The 17,241-nt window shown below is 30.9% G+C and overlaps 1 protein-coding gene across 1 annotated transcript in view; it reads right to left on the bottom strand.

Moving 5' to 3' along the window:
• Window positions 1-757: 757 nt before the first annotated feature.
• The window catches only part of LOC134687715 (E3 ubiquitin-protein ligase rnf213-alpha-like), a 117,332-nt gene continuing 100,848 nt past the window's right edge, over window positions 758-17,241 (bottom strand). The window contains exons 39-43 of the mRNA XM_063548172.1: window positions 14,559-14,802; window positions 13,408-13,554; window positions 12,742-13,016; window positions 11,618-11,786; window positions 758-880 (exon numbers count right to left, since the gene is read on the bottom strand). Coding sequence (XP_063404242.1) covers window positions 758-880; window positions 11,618-11,786; window positions 12,742-13,016; window positions 13,408-13,554; window positions 14,559-14,802 — 958 coding nt within the window. The remainder of the gene's footprint in view (window positions 881-11,617; window positions 11,787-12,741; window positions 13,017-13,407; window positions 13,555-14,558; window positions 14,803-17,241) is intronic.

The following is a 17,241-nucleotide window of genomic DNA, read 5'->3' on the forward strand; positions in this document are numbered from 1 at the left end:
TTCGTGATTCAATTCAATACACAATGGTAAAAAAAATAATTTTAAACTCTACGATGTCCGAGTAAATAAATAGAATTTAGAAAATAAAACACTTTTACGATTCTTCAAACACAATACAAATACTATCCTTTTCGCTGATGAATAATTATTACTATGATTTGTATACTATTCAATTTGGGAACAGTATACCTTACAATATATATGTTCCTGATTTGATTTATTCCTAGAGAAAATAAATTTGATTTATTCACTTAAATCAATAATTGATCACTGACTTGAACTTTGAAAAAGTTACAATTATATACCTTTTCACATCCTTTAATTTAAGGTAATTTAATCCAAAAAACTAAATAAAATTAATTGTATTATTTAATTTAGATTCTTTATTTCTTATAAAACCAAGTTAACGGTAAAAAGAAAGATATTTTTACATATAATATTAACATACAGATTTTGCGTATGACAATTTGCACAACTTGAAACGAGCAACAAGAATGAGCGATTTACACAAAATTTTCAAAACACAATATTTTTTCAAATAATTAAAGTGCCCAATTTCGAAACATTTACTCTGCTTACATAGTTAGGTTTAAGAAAAGGTCTTCTACTTTCTGTTTGAGTTGTGCAGTTTAGAATATAGTGAAATATATCAACCAATCTCTTGAGAGTTACAAAGTACATAGTACCTTTCCTGTCTCATAATTCTACGCCATCTACCGGTTTCTATAGGTAACCGATGATTTTCAGTTCTAAACCTTCATAACGTTATCTTATCTTTATAACGTAATACGTCTAAATATTCTTCAAATTCAAAGTTTTCTTTAAACAGTTTTAGACATAATACTTTTGGAGAATATTCCATTTCTGATTTCCAAGTCTGCTGAAAATGATAAAACAATCTGTTTAATAGTTTGGATTAAAACTATAGTTACTCTGATTTAACCAAATATTTTAAAATCCATATTTTTTCAAGATATTTTTGATACAAATCAACCAATCGAAAGTATATATCTTTATTACCAAAGTCTATATAAACTATAGGTATACAATTATATCAACAGCAATAATACATATAATATCTACATAAACACAGACTATGTGACAGCAGAAGGTGTTGTAGAATAAACAAACATTATTTTAACATTTCGGATCTAAGCTCAAAAGATCTAAATGTAAATTTACCTAAATTACACAATTCTTTTACATTATTAGTACTCATCAGTTTAATAAATTTGTACATCGACGGTTTTTTTCCAATAAAATGGCTTCATATAAATTGTTCTAAAACCTTGAAAACGTGGACATTTGAGGATGAAATGAAACTCATCCTCTATATCATTTTTACAAAAAGTACATATTCTATTATTTCTTGCTATACCATAAACTCTTCCACTTTCTATAGCTAAGTAAATCCACCATCTACGTTGAGTTTATAAATATATCTATATAGTTTACTATCAGAACTGTTTACAATGTTAGACCAAAAAATATACCATACGGTGTTCCACATATACTGACATAGGATAAGCGCCTAGCTCTCCATAAACCATAAAGCTAGGGTTGATTTTTTTCAAGTTTAACTTTCTAATGCATCAATAAAACTAAATCTCCAAATTTCACAGCCAAATAGCAATATATAGTCTTACAATCTTATCAGAAGATCGTACTAACATTTAATTACTGGTAGATTAACTAAAATATTTGCTTCGTTTTTTTATTAATCAATCGACAAATTGAAGATCTGAATGGAATAAAAACATAAATAAAGAAAATATTTGTTTAACGCCATTATCTTTGACTATCCTACAGGTATACTAGCCAGGAGACTGTACAATGGCGGATCCAGGTTTTGTTCTGTAGATAAGAACTCCCGTTTGTTTGACGAAATTATTTTTCGATTGGGACATATGGTTTGAATCCCCAGTGACCAGTGGTTGTCGTTTTTGTATATATTTTTCTATAAGTGTTGTACATCAATCAGGCCGATAGTTTTCTTGTTTGAATTGTTTGAATTCATATTTGTAATTTTGGGAAATGATATAAACGCTTATGCGGTTAGGTTTTTGCTCGTTGTTGAAGGCTGTACGGTGATCTAATTCATTGGCAAGTACACCACATCTTCTTACATTTATTCGTTAAATCATGTAGATCTTCATCAAGCCTAAATAAATAAATGATTTTGAAAATGTACTTATTGTAACTATACAACTTTTAATTCCAAATAATTATGTTTATCTAACATAGAATTATTATCAGCGGAGACATATATACACCAATTCTAAATTGGTTTAAAAAAACAGACACATTATTATTGTCACATGAATATGAAATCTGTGAATATCTACCACCACTGTTACGGCCTAAAGAGATCAGCTGTTCTCGCGAGCTTTGAATAAACAAATCCAAACCAAAACAAGTACATAAAATGCATATTTTTAATCACAATCTTAATATAGAAACACTTAAATTGTGATACACATTTTTATGAATAATTCAATTTTATTAAATCTTTGTCAATCAGGCATGTACAGCAGCATCAAGGGATTGTAAATATACAATTCCTAATATACAATTCCTTGGCAGTATGACTTTGTATTCTTCTATATGGTGACCTTATTTGAACTAAAAGAAGAAGAAGAAGAAGAAGTCTGGAATTATCGCTATCTGTTCGACGGTCTAAAGATTACAGTGTGTTATTCATCTAGGTGTTCTCGTTGAGGTCTGCATTCTAAATCTAAAGCATTTCATTGGATTAGTAGATTTGCAATCTTTCAATCCAAGATGTTCTCAATGTAGTCCGCGTTCATGTTTCAATAGGATGAACTATATTGTAAGTTTTCGATCCGAGTTAACAAAGTAGATTTTTTTTATCCGAAAAAGACGGATTTTCTACATGTTCTACAATAAATTTGTACAACGATTGAATATTGCTAAATGCATCAAATTAATTTGTCTAGGTCTAGATCGAACTTGTTTTGCTTCGTCGAAAGTACGAATATAGAAAAATCACAGATTTATATTAAAACTAGAACGTTCAAGAACAGTTAAAGAAATCATCACAATTTTTTTAATGTTAGTTATTTTGTACAAATATAAGTATAATGCGAACCCGAAGTTGTAATAAAATTAACGGTACCAATTTTCTTGCACCAGATGTGCATTTCGACAAAACATGTCTCTTCAAAATAGCACGTGAAATCGCAACTAAGCGTGAATTCTTTGGAAAAGCGACGGAATACCTATTGTCAATTTCAAGTTCTGTTTCGACATCATTGTAATATATGTCACTGGACGTTAAAATTCAATCCTTAATTTCGTCTTCGTCAAATAGTGCTGTTGGTTTCTTTTTATTATCATTACATACTAGTATACACGAATACACCCCAAGTTATTCCCATGTAAAGTCATTTACTAGATATTTAGTGCAAAGTAAATTTTAAAGAGAAATTTAAGTCGTGTTAGTTCGATAATGTTTCAAAATAAATATAAACTGAGGATACATGTATAACTGCCATATTCCGATTCCCGACATTCATTTATGTAAATGAAGAAAAGATAACTATGATCGGTATCTGTGTGAATCTACGGCTCAATCAAGCTTCATACAGAATATGAATTTTCTTGAATATGATTGCCAATGGAATAAACCATGCAGTAGATTAAACTAGCCCAATTGATTTGTGTGTGAACTATAACAACTGAAATCGTAATTATGCTGTAGTGTACGCTGGTGGTTTTTGTAATATGAAGGCGTATGGCAACCATTCTACCATACTTAGTTCAAATTTTTAAAGTACACCACAACCCTTTTCTTTGTCCATAATACGCTCAGGAACATACATCTTACTATTGTGCATGGATTGGTAGTAAATGCAACTTTTTAACTGTAGTCCATTTGATATCAAAGTATCATATTACTACTGAGGCTATCGTGCAATACCCCCACTCCGCATTCATAATAGTTTAAACATACATAGTTTAAATTTTAGATCCTTCCTTTATGGTTTAGTTCAACCTGCAACATATTTTATTTGATGTTATCAATGGTAAACATGTAAAATGAAACAATAACTTACTGTAATACTAATATATAAATATGTTGTATGGTCATACAAACCGAAATCACTACTAGACTAGGTGTTGACACGCTCAAATTAACAAAATTGTGTTTCAAAAAACCAATGCACAAAATTGATATCATAGGATTTAGTTAAACATTTAAACCAGTTCAAGGAATGTATTACTTGACAAGAGCAATTAAAATGTAGGACAAATTCGGCTTACAACACGAACTTTGTTCAAATAATAGTACCAAACATGTGACAAAATCACGGGTATGTAACAGAAGTATCGCAATCACTGATGGATTGGTGGATAGCTACTGTTTGTTCAACGTTCAGTGACAAGTATCTCATGTGCATATTACAATACCAAATTAAACTAACTTTAGCAGACGACAAAAGCGAAATTGTGACAAATTTTATTTCCTAGTGTTATTTAGAAGTCAAACATGTGTATGGAAAGTAAATTTTACTATTTTTTATTGAACAAGATAAGAAGATTACTATTATTTATTGAACAAAACAAGAAGTTCAAAACCGGTAAAAGAAATTAAACCCGGTGAATGACTCGCCTTATTGCTGAATTTGGGTTTGGCTGACCTTTATTTCTATTACGTTTTAAAACAATTATTTAAATCAAATATACAATTATTTTACTACTTTTTTTTTGGGGGGGGGGGGGGAGTCATTGACCCTAAAAAAATAACAACAATACAGGCCTATAGTATTTTGAAGCAATTTTTGAAGTATTCAAATAAAATGATTGATTGATTGTTGGTTGCTTAACGTCCAGTGGCAAATATTTCATGCATATTCAGGACGAGAACAAGTTAACAATAAATACAATAGGTAGGTTGTTGTAATAGAGGTCATCTAAGATGATCGGGGAAATTTGGACTGCCACAGGAAAAGAGGGTATATTGGATAGGGACAGAAATTTTGCCTTGCAACATGCCACCTACGGACCCCTCAAAGAGTTGTTGCAAGGGTTCTTAACGTGCAAAGAGCGTGGCACTCTCTTTACACGAGGCATCGGATTTAACGTCCCCCTTCTGACCGGACGTGACTGCGAACTTGATACATCCCGCACAGCCAAACGGACGCCCCACTTCGGCAAACGTTATACTGCCGGTCGGGAGAAGACCAAGTGACCATATTTCTATACCCCAGTCACCCTTGGGGTTTCAAATAAAATGAAACGTCTTATATTTTTTACAAATACAAGGAAAAAGCAAGTCTGTCCAAAAAGGATTGATATTTCAGAAAAAATGTATAGTGTGTTCTTTGTAAACGTAAACCAGAATGCATATAGTTGTCTATTATAACAGTCACAAACCATGTCTAGAAATAAAAATCAGCAGTTTACCATCCATGCAATAATATTTTGTCGACAGTGATCGAGATAACTTTATCAGATTATTCAAATTATCGGACACTTGATTTTTTCAGAACATTTTATTGTTAATATCCGAGCCATAAAATACATACATTATATCTGGCATAGTCCCAGATTATATTCTCTGGTAATATGCATCCTTCATTTAAAGTCTTGTTTTTCTTAAACACTTTACATCGTATATCAGGGGCACTGCCGAAAATAATCTTTCAAAAAGCAAATTCAAGTTGTAACCTTTAGAACTTGTATGTCTGATAATTTGCTCACATGACAAGAAATTTTACAATAAACATTGGTCACGCACGATAGATTCTGATGTAAGACATGTGCCGTTACAATAGCCAGTTTGCACGCATCAGCGCACACATGTTTGTCGAATAGGCCAGTTGATTGGAGGAAAGTTACCGAAAACCACGCCTACCTTTAACTAATATCCAATCAAACGCCTTTAACATAAACATAAATAATACATTGGTAAAATTACAGAGATTTTGTTGCGTATTCAATATTTGAAAAAAATTAAACTCTTTATAATTCAAACTTAAAATTATAGAATATGCTCGTAATGCATTTTCGCAATTTACAATACATTTGATGTTATACATAATTTCACCTACCTAGTGAGGAAAAATTACAAATAAAAATTGCAAATTACAACCAGGTTCAATGTTCAGTGTTAAGTATTTCATATATGCGCAGGTCCTGAGGCAGAAAATCGAATTATTTATTCACTTATATGATCTTCAAAAATAACGATTGCGGGATGATGGACAGGAAGACTTCAAACGTAGGAGTGTGAACTATAGCTGTCAGTAACTTAAGTACTCTTAGCTAGTGTTTTTTTGTTGTTCTGGTAAGGGACGACATCGAAAGTTCAATGAAGGATACAAAACTGAATTCACTGACCTCCACACACACCCCTCTTAACTTAATCTGGTAAAAATTGATTGACCAATAGGGATATATGTAAAATCGATTTTAGATTAACAAAACTTGCAGCAAAGTTGACCCCCCCAAAAAAAAAACTATTTGATTTAAGTTTTTTTTATCCTACATCGATCTTTTGATGTCATCCCTAAACAAGTGAATCTTTCATTGTTGAAGACCCTTTTGGGAATATAAAGATGAACAGGAATAAAAACGCTGACCATTAATTATTTGTATTTTGTCAAGCATTGACTTTGTGTGCGATTACTTGTTCCGTATACGTTTACTCCATATTCCTTTATTTTCTTTAAAAGCGTCTGTCTTGACAGTAAGTTGACATTACGCCACGAGTTATCGTTGCTGACGTTATCGAATAACGTTCACACATACAAGCCAATGCAGCAGGTTCTGCAATCACAAAGTGATTAAATAATCTGATAAAAAAAAATTACTACATGTAACCAAACTTATTTAATGCCAGCTACAAGTAAACAGAGGGATTTGAACAGAAATTATTTTTTTGTGCGTATGCTATAATGGTTCATTTTCAAAATTTATTATCAGATGAAGAACACGTTTGAGCAATATATTTCTGGACAAATACGACTTCAATACGATAAAAAAATTTTGCAACCAATATAAAAAATGATGTGGTAGGATTGGTGGGAGATATCCGTTTGCGCCAAAAATGCGTCCTTTTGCGCCACAACTTTTTTTCTCAAATGTTACGTTTGCGCCACATGTTTTAAAATTAGATGGTATGATTTGCGCCAAAAATAAAACATACGATTGTGCCAGTTAAAAGAAAAATTACTTCCTTACCCCTTTATTCGGACTTGGGTCCGGCATTGTAGCATGTTTTTCTTACTGCTGCATGGGTACTTCCAAATTTAAAGTATGTAGTAGCTTTTAACTTCTATTCATTGTCTAAAAACCGGGTTGGTGATGAGACAACTATTTACAAGAGACAACATGACACAGAAATTAATAACTTTAAGTTACCCATACGGCCTTCAACAGTGAGTAATTTTTACAAAGCACTCTCTTTTTCTGTCAAAATTATATCTTTAACTTTAAATTGACAAATGCAGGAAATTATTCGTAAATAATGTACTTAACACTGTGGAACATTCATAATAGAAAGTGGACAAATAAAAATCATGATTGATAGGGTGTTTTTTTTTTCGGAATTTACTCATGTTTTAGTGAAGCCATTTGTAACGCATCTTTGTCGGAATTAAAATAAAAACAAAAAAGTTATAAATATATATATTCATTTTGTCTTCATGTCTCTCACATAAACATTTTACCAAGCTGACCACACTCTTACTTATTAGTTAGGCGCACATCAACATTAAAACCTATGGCAAATAACTATGCCGGGAAATAAATGAAACAAAAGCAAAATTATTTGTCCTTTCAATCATTTTAACTTTTAAATAAGAACAACACATTTTATTAAAATAATCAAGTATTAATCTTTTCGATACAATTATTAATTGCTTAGATTAAAGAATATATGATTGTTTAATCAGTTGTTATATTATTTGGCACGTGTCAATCGGTTCATTGATTTTCGGTATATCAAAGAAAAATGGGCACGTGCCTAGAAAATGTTGAATATCTTTTTTATTTATGATTATTTTTCTATAAAATTTGAAATTTATGCATTAAATATCAATCTTTAACATAATATGTAAAAATAACACGTATAACAGTACTCTTTCTAGTCCTTAGTGGCATTGTATAGTCCTTAGTGCACTAAGGAGTCCTTAGCAGTGTTTAGACCGGTGCATTACGTTTGCGCGCATTACCATTACATTTGCGCGCAAAAATCATTACGTTTGCGCGCAGCTTTTGATTACATTTGCGCGCATTTTTTTGACAGGTAAACTCAGGTAAAATACAGGTAGTAATACTAATTTATTTATAAATGTGTTCAATTATTTCGAGTATCAGTACCCCGTCCGTTAGTCTAAATCTCCGAATGCACCTATTTTGAAAGAATTCAATCAGTAATTTTTTTTAGGAAAAAAACAGATTGTAATATTTATTTATTTATTTATTTGTACAAATATTTACAAGTATCAGTACCCGTTCCGTTAGTATAAGCCTCATAAGGCAGGGAATAAAAAGAGATAAACCGCATATTTTTTTTAGACCGTTAGTTTTCCCGTTTGAATGGTTTTACACTAGTAATTTTGGGGCCCTTTATAGCTTGTTGTTCGGTGTGAGCCAAGGCTCCGTGTTGAAGGCCGTACTTAAACCTATAATGGTTTACTTTTTAAATTGTTATTTGGATGGAGAGGTGTCTCATTGGCACTCACATCACATCTTCCTATATCTACAATTCAACAAGTCAAAGGTGTATGCAAAATTTAAGAAAATCTGTGACAAAGCCCATCTATTGTAACTTGACCATAGACTATAACGGAGTTTATACTTGGTTTTAGAATTTAATATGAACAATATATGATTTGAATTAACAAACCATTTTCAAAATTAATAATTGATAGTCGATATGAAAATACAAAAAAATATGGTCATTTATAATCTAATAATTTTTTTTTAATATTTTTACCTGAGGATACATGTAAAAAGAATGCGCGCAAATGTAATCAAAAGCTGCGCGCAAACGTAAAACATTTTAATCCTCAAATGCGCGCAAACGTAGTGCGCCCGTTTAGACGTACCGCCGTAAAACAACCATCAAAAACCGAGCAATTATAAAACTTTTTACTGAATCATATTTTTAAAGTACTCTATTTCTGCATGGATGAAGCAACGACACCACCATTATTTTAACAATGTAATTTTTAAAAATTACGTGCATTTTACGTGTACCAAATTCCGGTGATTTATGCATGAACTATTATCATAAGATTCACGTGGAACCAACCAGTATAAGCAGGTTTAAAGTATTTCAAATGACAATTAACACTTAGACTATAGCCATACAGTAGGACAGTAAATGAACAAAAGACAAGTAAATCAGAAACATGCATGGATCACGCAAAAACATGCAGGGGCGACACTGACATAATGGGAGTTTGCTTCTTGCAAGAAATTGGCCGTGAAAACAATTTGATATGAAGACAAGCCTTTGTTTCAACTTTGTTTTAAAATTTCCAACATAAGGCTGTTACGGCCCAGATCAATGTTCTTAAGCATCACATATTTTTCTTTCATCTTATTGTTAGCTTTCTTAAATAAATATTTACATATTATAGACTATATTTTTTATTATTTCTTTTTTGTTCAATTTCAGTTTAAAATTCTTTTTTTTTACCATATTGGACTTCTTATTGTGTATTGCATTGAAACACGAACGCGGACCTCGATGAGAACACCTGGATTGAAAGTTTGCAAATGTTCCGACCAATGAAATTCGTTTTACTATGTAACGCGAACTTCAACGAAAGCACCTAGATGAAATATTGTGTATTGAATTGAAAAATGAACGCGGACCTCGATGAGAACACCTGGATTGAAAGTTTGCAAACGTTCCGACCAATCACATTCATTTTGATATGTAACGCGAACTTCAACGAAAGCACCTCGATAAATTATTTTTTTGTACGACAATTAGTTTTTAATTTGGACATTACCGCTAAAATATAGTTAATAAAAATTATATCAGTGCAACAGTGCATAATTGTTTCTTTTCCATTCTTGTTTATTTTAATAATGTTTATTTTGATTTCAATTTGGTAGGTAGACTTATATAATATGCCCTAAACGTAAATAAAATGCATTAGACGTAAGAGAATGTCGACTTAGAGCAAGTCAAGGTCGTAAAACTTAAATCAACCAACCCATCGTTATCGCAGACTAAAATTTATCTCATATATACCGAATATATTTTTATTTATAGCAAGACTTTTTGTACGTCACGGTGAATGACAGCACAATAATCCCTTTACAGAATCGGAACCACATTTCACAATTACCGTAATGTGCTGCTTGTCCGCAATTAACGCCCGTTTCGCGTCAGTGACCGATATTACAATTTGACACAGTTTTAAAAGTTTTTTGAGCTGTTCCTTTATTTGCAATGTTGTACAAGACTTAACTGTTTATTAAATTCAACAAATGTTAACATTATGTTAATTCATTTTATTATTTAACACAACATTGTTTTTATTACAAGCTATTTCATATATCAATATACAGCTAGGGAATATTTGTTGTTGACCGAAACTATAAGATACATCGATTTGAACTATGTGAAAAATAAATAATTTCTGTAAGATACTTTAATTTCCGTGTCTATATTTAATTAACGAGTACACTATAGTAAGACAGAAAAAGAGAAACGGAAATATACAGGAATACCTAAAGTTTGTAAGTCATTGCAATGGACCATACGTTACTTACATTCACAAGTTTTCATAGCACTCAGCAAGTTTTGAAACGAATATGTGAGATAAAGATCTACTGCATTCGGGCAAATTAAAAATATGTTAAACATCTAACTATTTTATTTTTAACAGATTCTCAAGTTTTGAATTTTTTAAACCGTGCACCAATATTTTATTGTTTTTATTTAAATTCCTTATATGTTACGTGTATTGATCATTCATTTGTTTAAATTGTGAAGTATATTACTTTAATAAGAATACACGCATTTATATATATAAGTCGATAAAGTTTGAAACAAATAAACGAAAGATACATCGATGATGTTTTGCTTGAGTGATTTACCTGTTAAAAGCTCGGGTCGCAACACGGTTTAAAACGAATTGATACCAGTTTGAAATAGTTTAACGGGGGCGTGGCCTATTTGTTTGACGTAACTTACCGCCAACTTGAATTAAATTGAACGACCGCAAGCGAAGCTATTTGACTGGCATTAAAATGATTTGATATGCATTGAAATAAATTAAAAATGATTTTTAATTTTTGTCAATCTTTATCAAATGACGATTAATTTCATTTAAACAGCGTTAACACGTTTTTGTCCGATCAAGTTAAATTCGGGTTACTAGTGTGAGCTTAACGCACGCCTTCATTTTATAGTCAGTTATTCAAATTCTATTAGTTCGTATGGTTTCTGAAAGTTATTTAAACAGAACAAATAGATAACCTTTCAATAGATGAAAGCAGTTAGCGATAACTTTTCATTTTTTCTTTATTACTATTCTACCTATGTCATTATTAAGCATAAAATGATATATTGGCATTGATAAAGTTACAGGCTGTCTGCAGTTAAAATTTTACAAAGCCTACTTACTCTAGACATCTGTATGAGAAACTTCAGGACAAACTGGGGAAATCCTGGCAAATCTTCTAATACAGCAGCACTACAGAAGTTTGATACCTCAAAATCTCGCAGTTGCTTGTCAAGGAAACCAACAAAATGCCGCAATTCTGACCATGACGGATCTTTTACTCCACAATGACTGGGAAAAATAGGGTAATTAATAGTTTATTTCATCTATTTTAAGTTACCTAAGGGCATACGATACAGTTACAGGGGGAGGTAATGACTTTGCTGAAGTTTTAATGTTATTTTCGCGACGTCAAACTGTGACATATCGGGAAAAGATGCATTTTTCGACTGATTTTTATCATTCAAACTGATTTAATTTGAAAACGAGTGCATGGACCCCCATTTTTTAAACCGACATTTTGTTTTATTTTGCAGGGAGATTATGTGGACCAAATTTTATAAAACTGTAAATAGTGCAATATTTTTAATTTTGATAAATATACAGCAAAAAATTACGTTTTTTTCTCAATTCATGATCATTTGATAAATATGAGTTATTTCTGAAATAAAGGGAATACATTTTTAGAAAACAGAAATTACAAACTATTTAACAAAAAACAATTTGTGTTTATATTTTAAAACAAAAAAAGTTATGTCTTTCTTTCGAAAAGGAAAATACGGCAACAGATCCGAATTTTGAGCAAATATACAAAATTTCTACCTCATTTAATTCAAAAAGTAGCACATGAAGGTATATTTTTTATTACATATTTGATTTAATCAGGTAAAAAATAGCCTATATGCAAATTTTCATCAACTTGTAAATACGAAATCAATACTGTATCGTATGCCCTTAAATATTTTCGTCTTCAAAGCAATAAAAAAGCCGTTGCAATATCGTTTTTGCCTATTATGAACAGATTTTGTTTAAAGAATAGAGCTACGCAGATTTGCTTCGTTACAATTCATGTTGACAACCTGTCACAATTTATTAATTTAGTCATATCATTTTACAATATAACAGGTTTCCGCAGAAGTAATTCATATACTAATGCTCGATTTTTTTAATCGAGTTGCTATTACCAATATAACATATTGTGTACGTTAAAAATTATGTTACTGGTGTACTATTTTATAATAAATACCTTAGCAATGTTGTGAGGCAATGAGCTGCATCTCCTTCTGGTACCTTAGAATTTATATCAGTTAATTTACTGTTTGTGTCATGTCTTTTCAAGTACTGGTAAGGTCGTTGAAACAATGTACTTTGGAATTCAATCTGATCAAACAGTCGATCGCGTGTAGAATAATCTTTTGGTATTGCTGTTTTATTCAGAATATTTAAAGATTCCTGAGGAGCTCTGCATAAAATGTCTGGTAAAACTTCTAAACAATGGTGCATACATGTAAATGTATCCTCCTACAAAATATATCCTTTTTAATATAAATTGATTAAATATATACCAATAATATGGTGGCAGAATTAAATACATTACTTTATGCTACCAGTTTAGAAAGCAAGGTATAGAAGTGGAGTATCAAAGATAAAGATCACGAAACAAATACGATATAAATAGGATATTTAAGTTATCGCAGGTTCTGTCATACTTTACGGAGAACTTAAGTTTTTGCCAAGCAATTATTTAGTTATCCTTCTTCATATTCAATTTCAAAACAAATAACATATTCATTGACAATCAAATAATATATATGAAATACCCCAAAAAAGGAATTAGAACATAGTTATGTGTGAAATTTACATTATAGACTTATATTTATTGTGTAAAAATCATTTTTTTTAAATTTAAAACCTGAACACCAGTTCCCTTTGATAGTGGTGGCATAGATTCTATTATGTAGTAATCTATTGCATCTTTTCTCCAAACATTTCCAGAACTATGGTGTAAACATCCTAGTATAATCAGGTCGAAAAGGAAATCATCCACACCTTCTTGTACCTGAAATAGTAAATGTTGTTTAGACAGAAATCAATGTGTTCTATTTTCGTATAAGAAAAAATGTGGAGTCAATACGTTGTGGGGAATAATGAATGTTCAAATGCTACAAATATATGATAAACCAACAATTTTGTAAAATGAATACCATAATAATCAGTTTATTTCTGTCTCTTTGTATATTTAACGGACGTCATGATGAATTAAATGACTGTTATGGAATATCTGATTCACAGATGACGACAGATATATTCCAACAACAATTTATTTTCATCCAGTTTTTCCGAATGTTAACTTTAGAATTAGACTTGTTGCCGGATATGAACTAAAATAATCAACAAGAAGGGTGCCATATACGGAAAAAGATCTGCTGATATTTTAATCAAAAAGCATAAATATTATAATATGGACTCATTATATACTTGGTATAATATATAACGGTTCTCTTGCATTACCCGGATAAGACAGGACTACCAATCAAGTTCAAAATGATATAACAATACTAAAATCTTTCTACACGAAATTGATTCTAACGGAAATAGAATAATCCACATATCTCTCATTGACAGAACTAAAGCTGCTGATCCCATATATTGATAGGTGTACTTTAATGATTTCATAAACAATGTAGAATGTCATTATCGTATGCATTGAAGAGACTGCACAAACATTAATCTTAACAAAAATAGAAACAAAAGTCTTGTTTCAAATCAAAAATTTACAAATACTTTCAAGTCATATGCTAAAAATTAGCTGTAAGTCATATATTCATAAATTGATAGAAGTCACATATTTACAAATTGCTTCAGGGAATATAGTTACAAATTGATTTTATAAATATAAAAAGTAATGTTTATACATCAAAATACGCTAATTTGATAACAATACTATAGCTTTACTTGTTATTCATTCCCAACAGCAAAGGAAATTTACTTAATCAAAATTGTTACAAAAATATAATAAGCATTTCTATCACAAATAACTGATAATTATAAAAGAATACAAACCTCGTGAGATATGTCAAAATGGAAAATTCTTGGTACAATTATTTCCGGTGGAAGGGTTACACTCAGAAGGACATTCATGACCTCGTCAGTATTAAGTATCTTTTCGTGAAGAGGAATTGTTAGACTGTTTATGGAGTCAACGGACTCCGATAGTAGTATCTTTTGAAGCTCCTCAGTCATTCGTTTTTTAAATAGAGTTTTGCCTACTCCTGCTCTCCAAGATTTCACTACTCTGATTGTGCTTCTAAAATGTTGAATTGTATTCTTTACAATTGATTCTCTACACATATTTATCTTATTTCAAAACAATATCAGAAAGAGGTGCAAAACAATGGGGCATTGTATTGCAGAATATAATGACAATGTGATAAAAGATATCCACACAATCAATAAAAGTTGTTTATATCTATCTGTCTATAATGTTTATGCCACACTCGTTATGTTATATACAGATATATATAAAAATTCTAAATACTGGTCAAAGATCTTTCATATGAGGGCGCTGTACATGACCACAAAACATAAATCATATAAACGCATAAAAAGTGTACCAAACAACAACAATATTGAAAAATTCATGGTTATGATATAAAATGAATCATATAAATCAATTCTTATTAAACTATAACAATCTTGCACAAATGACTTAGGTTAATGAATTTTACAGACGCCATCAAAAGTTGGTTGACCGTTATGGAATAACCGTTTCACAAATGATATCGGATATGTTCCTTACATCGTAACTATAATCCACTTCCCTTTCATGAATGTGACCTACCGAATTAGACTATTTACCAGATTTGTTATAACATGAGCAACACGACGGGTTCCACATGTGGAGCAGGATCTCCTTACCCTTCGAGATTAACTGAGATCACCCCTAGTTTTTGATAGGGATCGTATTGCTTATTCTTTAGTTTTCTATGTTTTGTCATGTGTATTATAGTTTGTCTATTTGTCTTTTTTCATTTTTAGCTATTGCGTTGTCACTTTATTTTCTATGAGTTTGACTGTCCCTCTGGTATCTTTCGTCCATCTTTTACATGTAGGTAGCAACAGACATTGAATAGATATTGTACGAACACATTTGTATTGAGCGATATGATCAGGAAAATTTCTAAAATGTCAGTAGTAAAAAAAGAAATATATAATTTTGATACGCAATCACAAATTGAAGGTGGTTGCGTACCTATACCTTCCATCGAACAAAAGAGGAAAAATTCCAGAATTTTTCAGTCGACATAAAGGAATAATAATATAGACTACGTAGTAATATAAAATATAGCCATAAAAAACAGCACAAGAAATTCCTACGGTATAAATTTCAAAAAGTTTTGACCTTTTTTGTCTAGATAAAAGCTGCATCAATTTTACATGTTTTATACATGACCATAACGTGTGTTGTAAATATATAGAAACCAGAAATTAAATAATTAGATAAAGATGTGTTACATTGTGTGGGTGCCAATGAAACAACTCTCTATCCAAGTCAATATTAATAAAAGTAAACCATTATAGGTCAAAGAACGGTCTTCAACACGGCGCATTGGCTCATACCGAACAGCTAGCTATAAAGAGCTCATGTCAAAGTATACTTGTCAAAAATGTAGAACAAAATTATATCTAACACCAATAAACATATATTAAACTAGAACTTTGAGTGATATCACGCATGAGTAAGGATATCCATAATTCTCTGTTTCACTTAATAATGCAATACTGCATATTGGAGCAAGTTAGTTCATGTTGGACCTAGATTATTCTTGATGCACCACCAGATAAATGAAAATAATATTTAATCAATAATTTATCGTAATAATACACGTTGACATCTACAGATTTAAACTAGAGGCTCTAAAGAGCCTGTGTCGCTCACCTTGGTATATGTGAATTAAACAAAGGAAGCAGACTGTTCTTGACAAAATTGTGTTTAGGTGATTGTGATGTGTTTGTACATCTTACTTTACTGAACATTCTTGCTGCTTACAATTATCTCTATCTATAATGAACTTGTCCGTGTAGTTTCAGTGGAAAATGTTAGTAAAAATTTACAAATTTTATGAAAATTGTTAAAAATTGATTATATAGGACAATAACTTCTTAGGGGTTCAATTGACCATTTTGGTCATTTTGACTTATTTTTGAGTCTTAAATTGCTGTACATTATTGTTGTTTACAGTTTATCTCTATCTATAATAATATTCAAGATCATAACCCAAAACAGCAAAATTTCCTTAAAGGGAAAATTCACGATTTTTTACTTATGGTTTAAATATGTTCATTATGACATAGTATATATATTCTCAAAGTTTTATCGCTATATGTGCAGTAATAAAGGAGAAATTCAATAATTAATGAAAAAATATCAACTACTTCCTGTAGGTCGTGACGTTTCTACTGATTTTTGCATGCCGGGATTTAAAATACAATCATTAAAAGTCTTGGTTTTTAATCATATTTTAACGTAATCGTAAGCGCGCCAATGACTTATGCTTTATCTAATAACCATCCGATAATAAGAAGATAAAACGCACAGATGTTCAATTGTACACATTAATGAGATAAATTTTCTATGTTAAACGTATATATTCGAACTATTTTTGTAGACAACACAAACAGTTATAAATTTATTTTTAATAAATGCATTTTCGGACTGATAAGGTGAAAAAATTAAAGTACAATA

This window comes from Mytilus trossulus, chromosome 10 (genome assembly GCF_036588685.1).
Source record: "Mytilus trossulus isolate FHL-02 chromosome 10, PNRI_Mtr1.1.1.hap1, whole genome shotgun sequence".
NCBI classification, from domain to species: Eukaryota; Metazoa; Mollusca; class Bivalvia; order Mytilida; family Mytilidae; genus Mytilus; species Mytilus trossulus.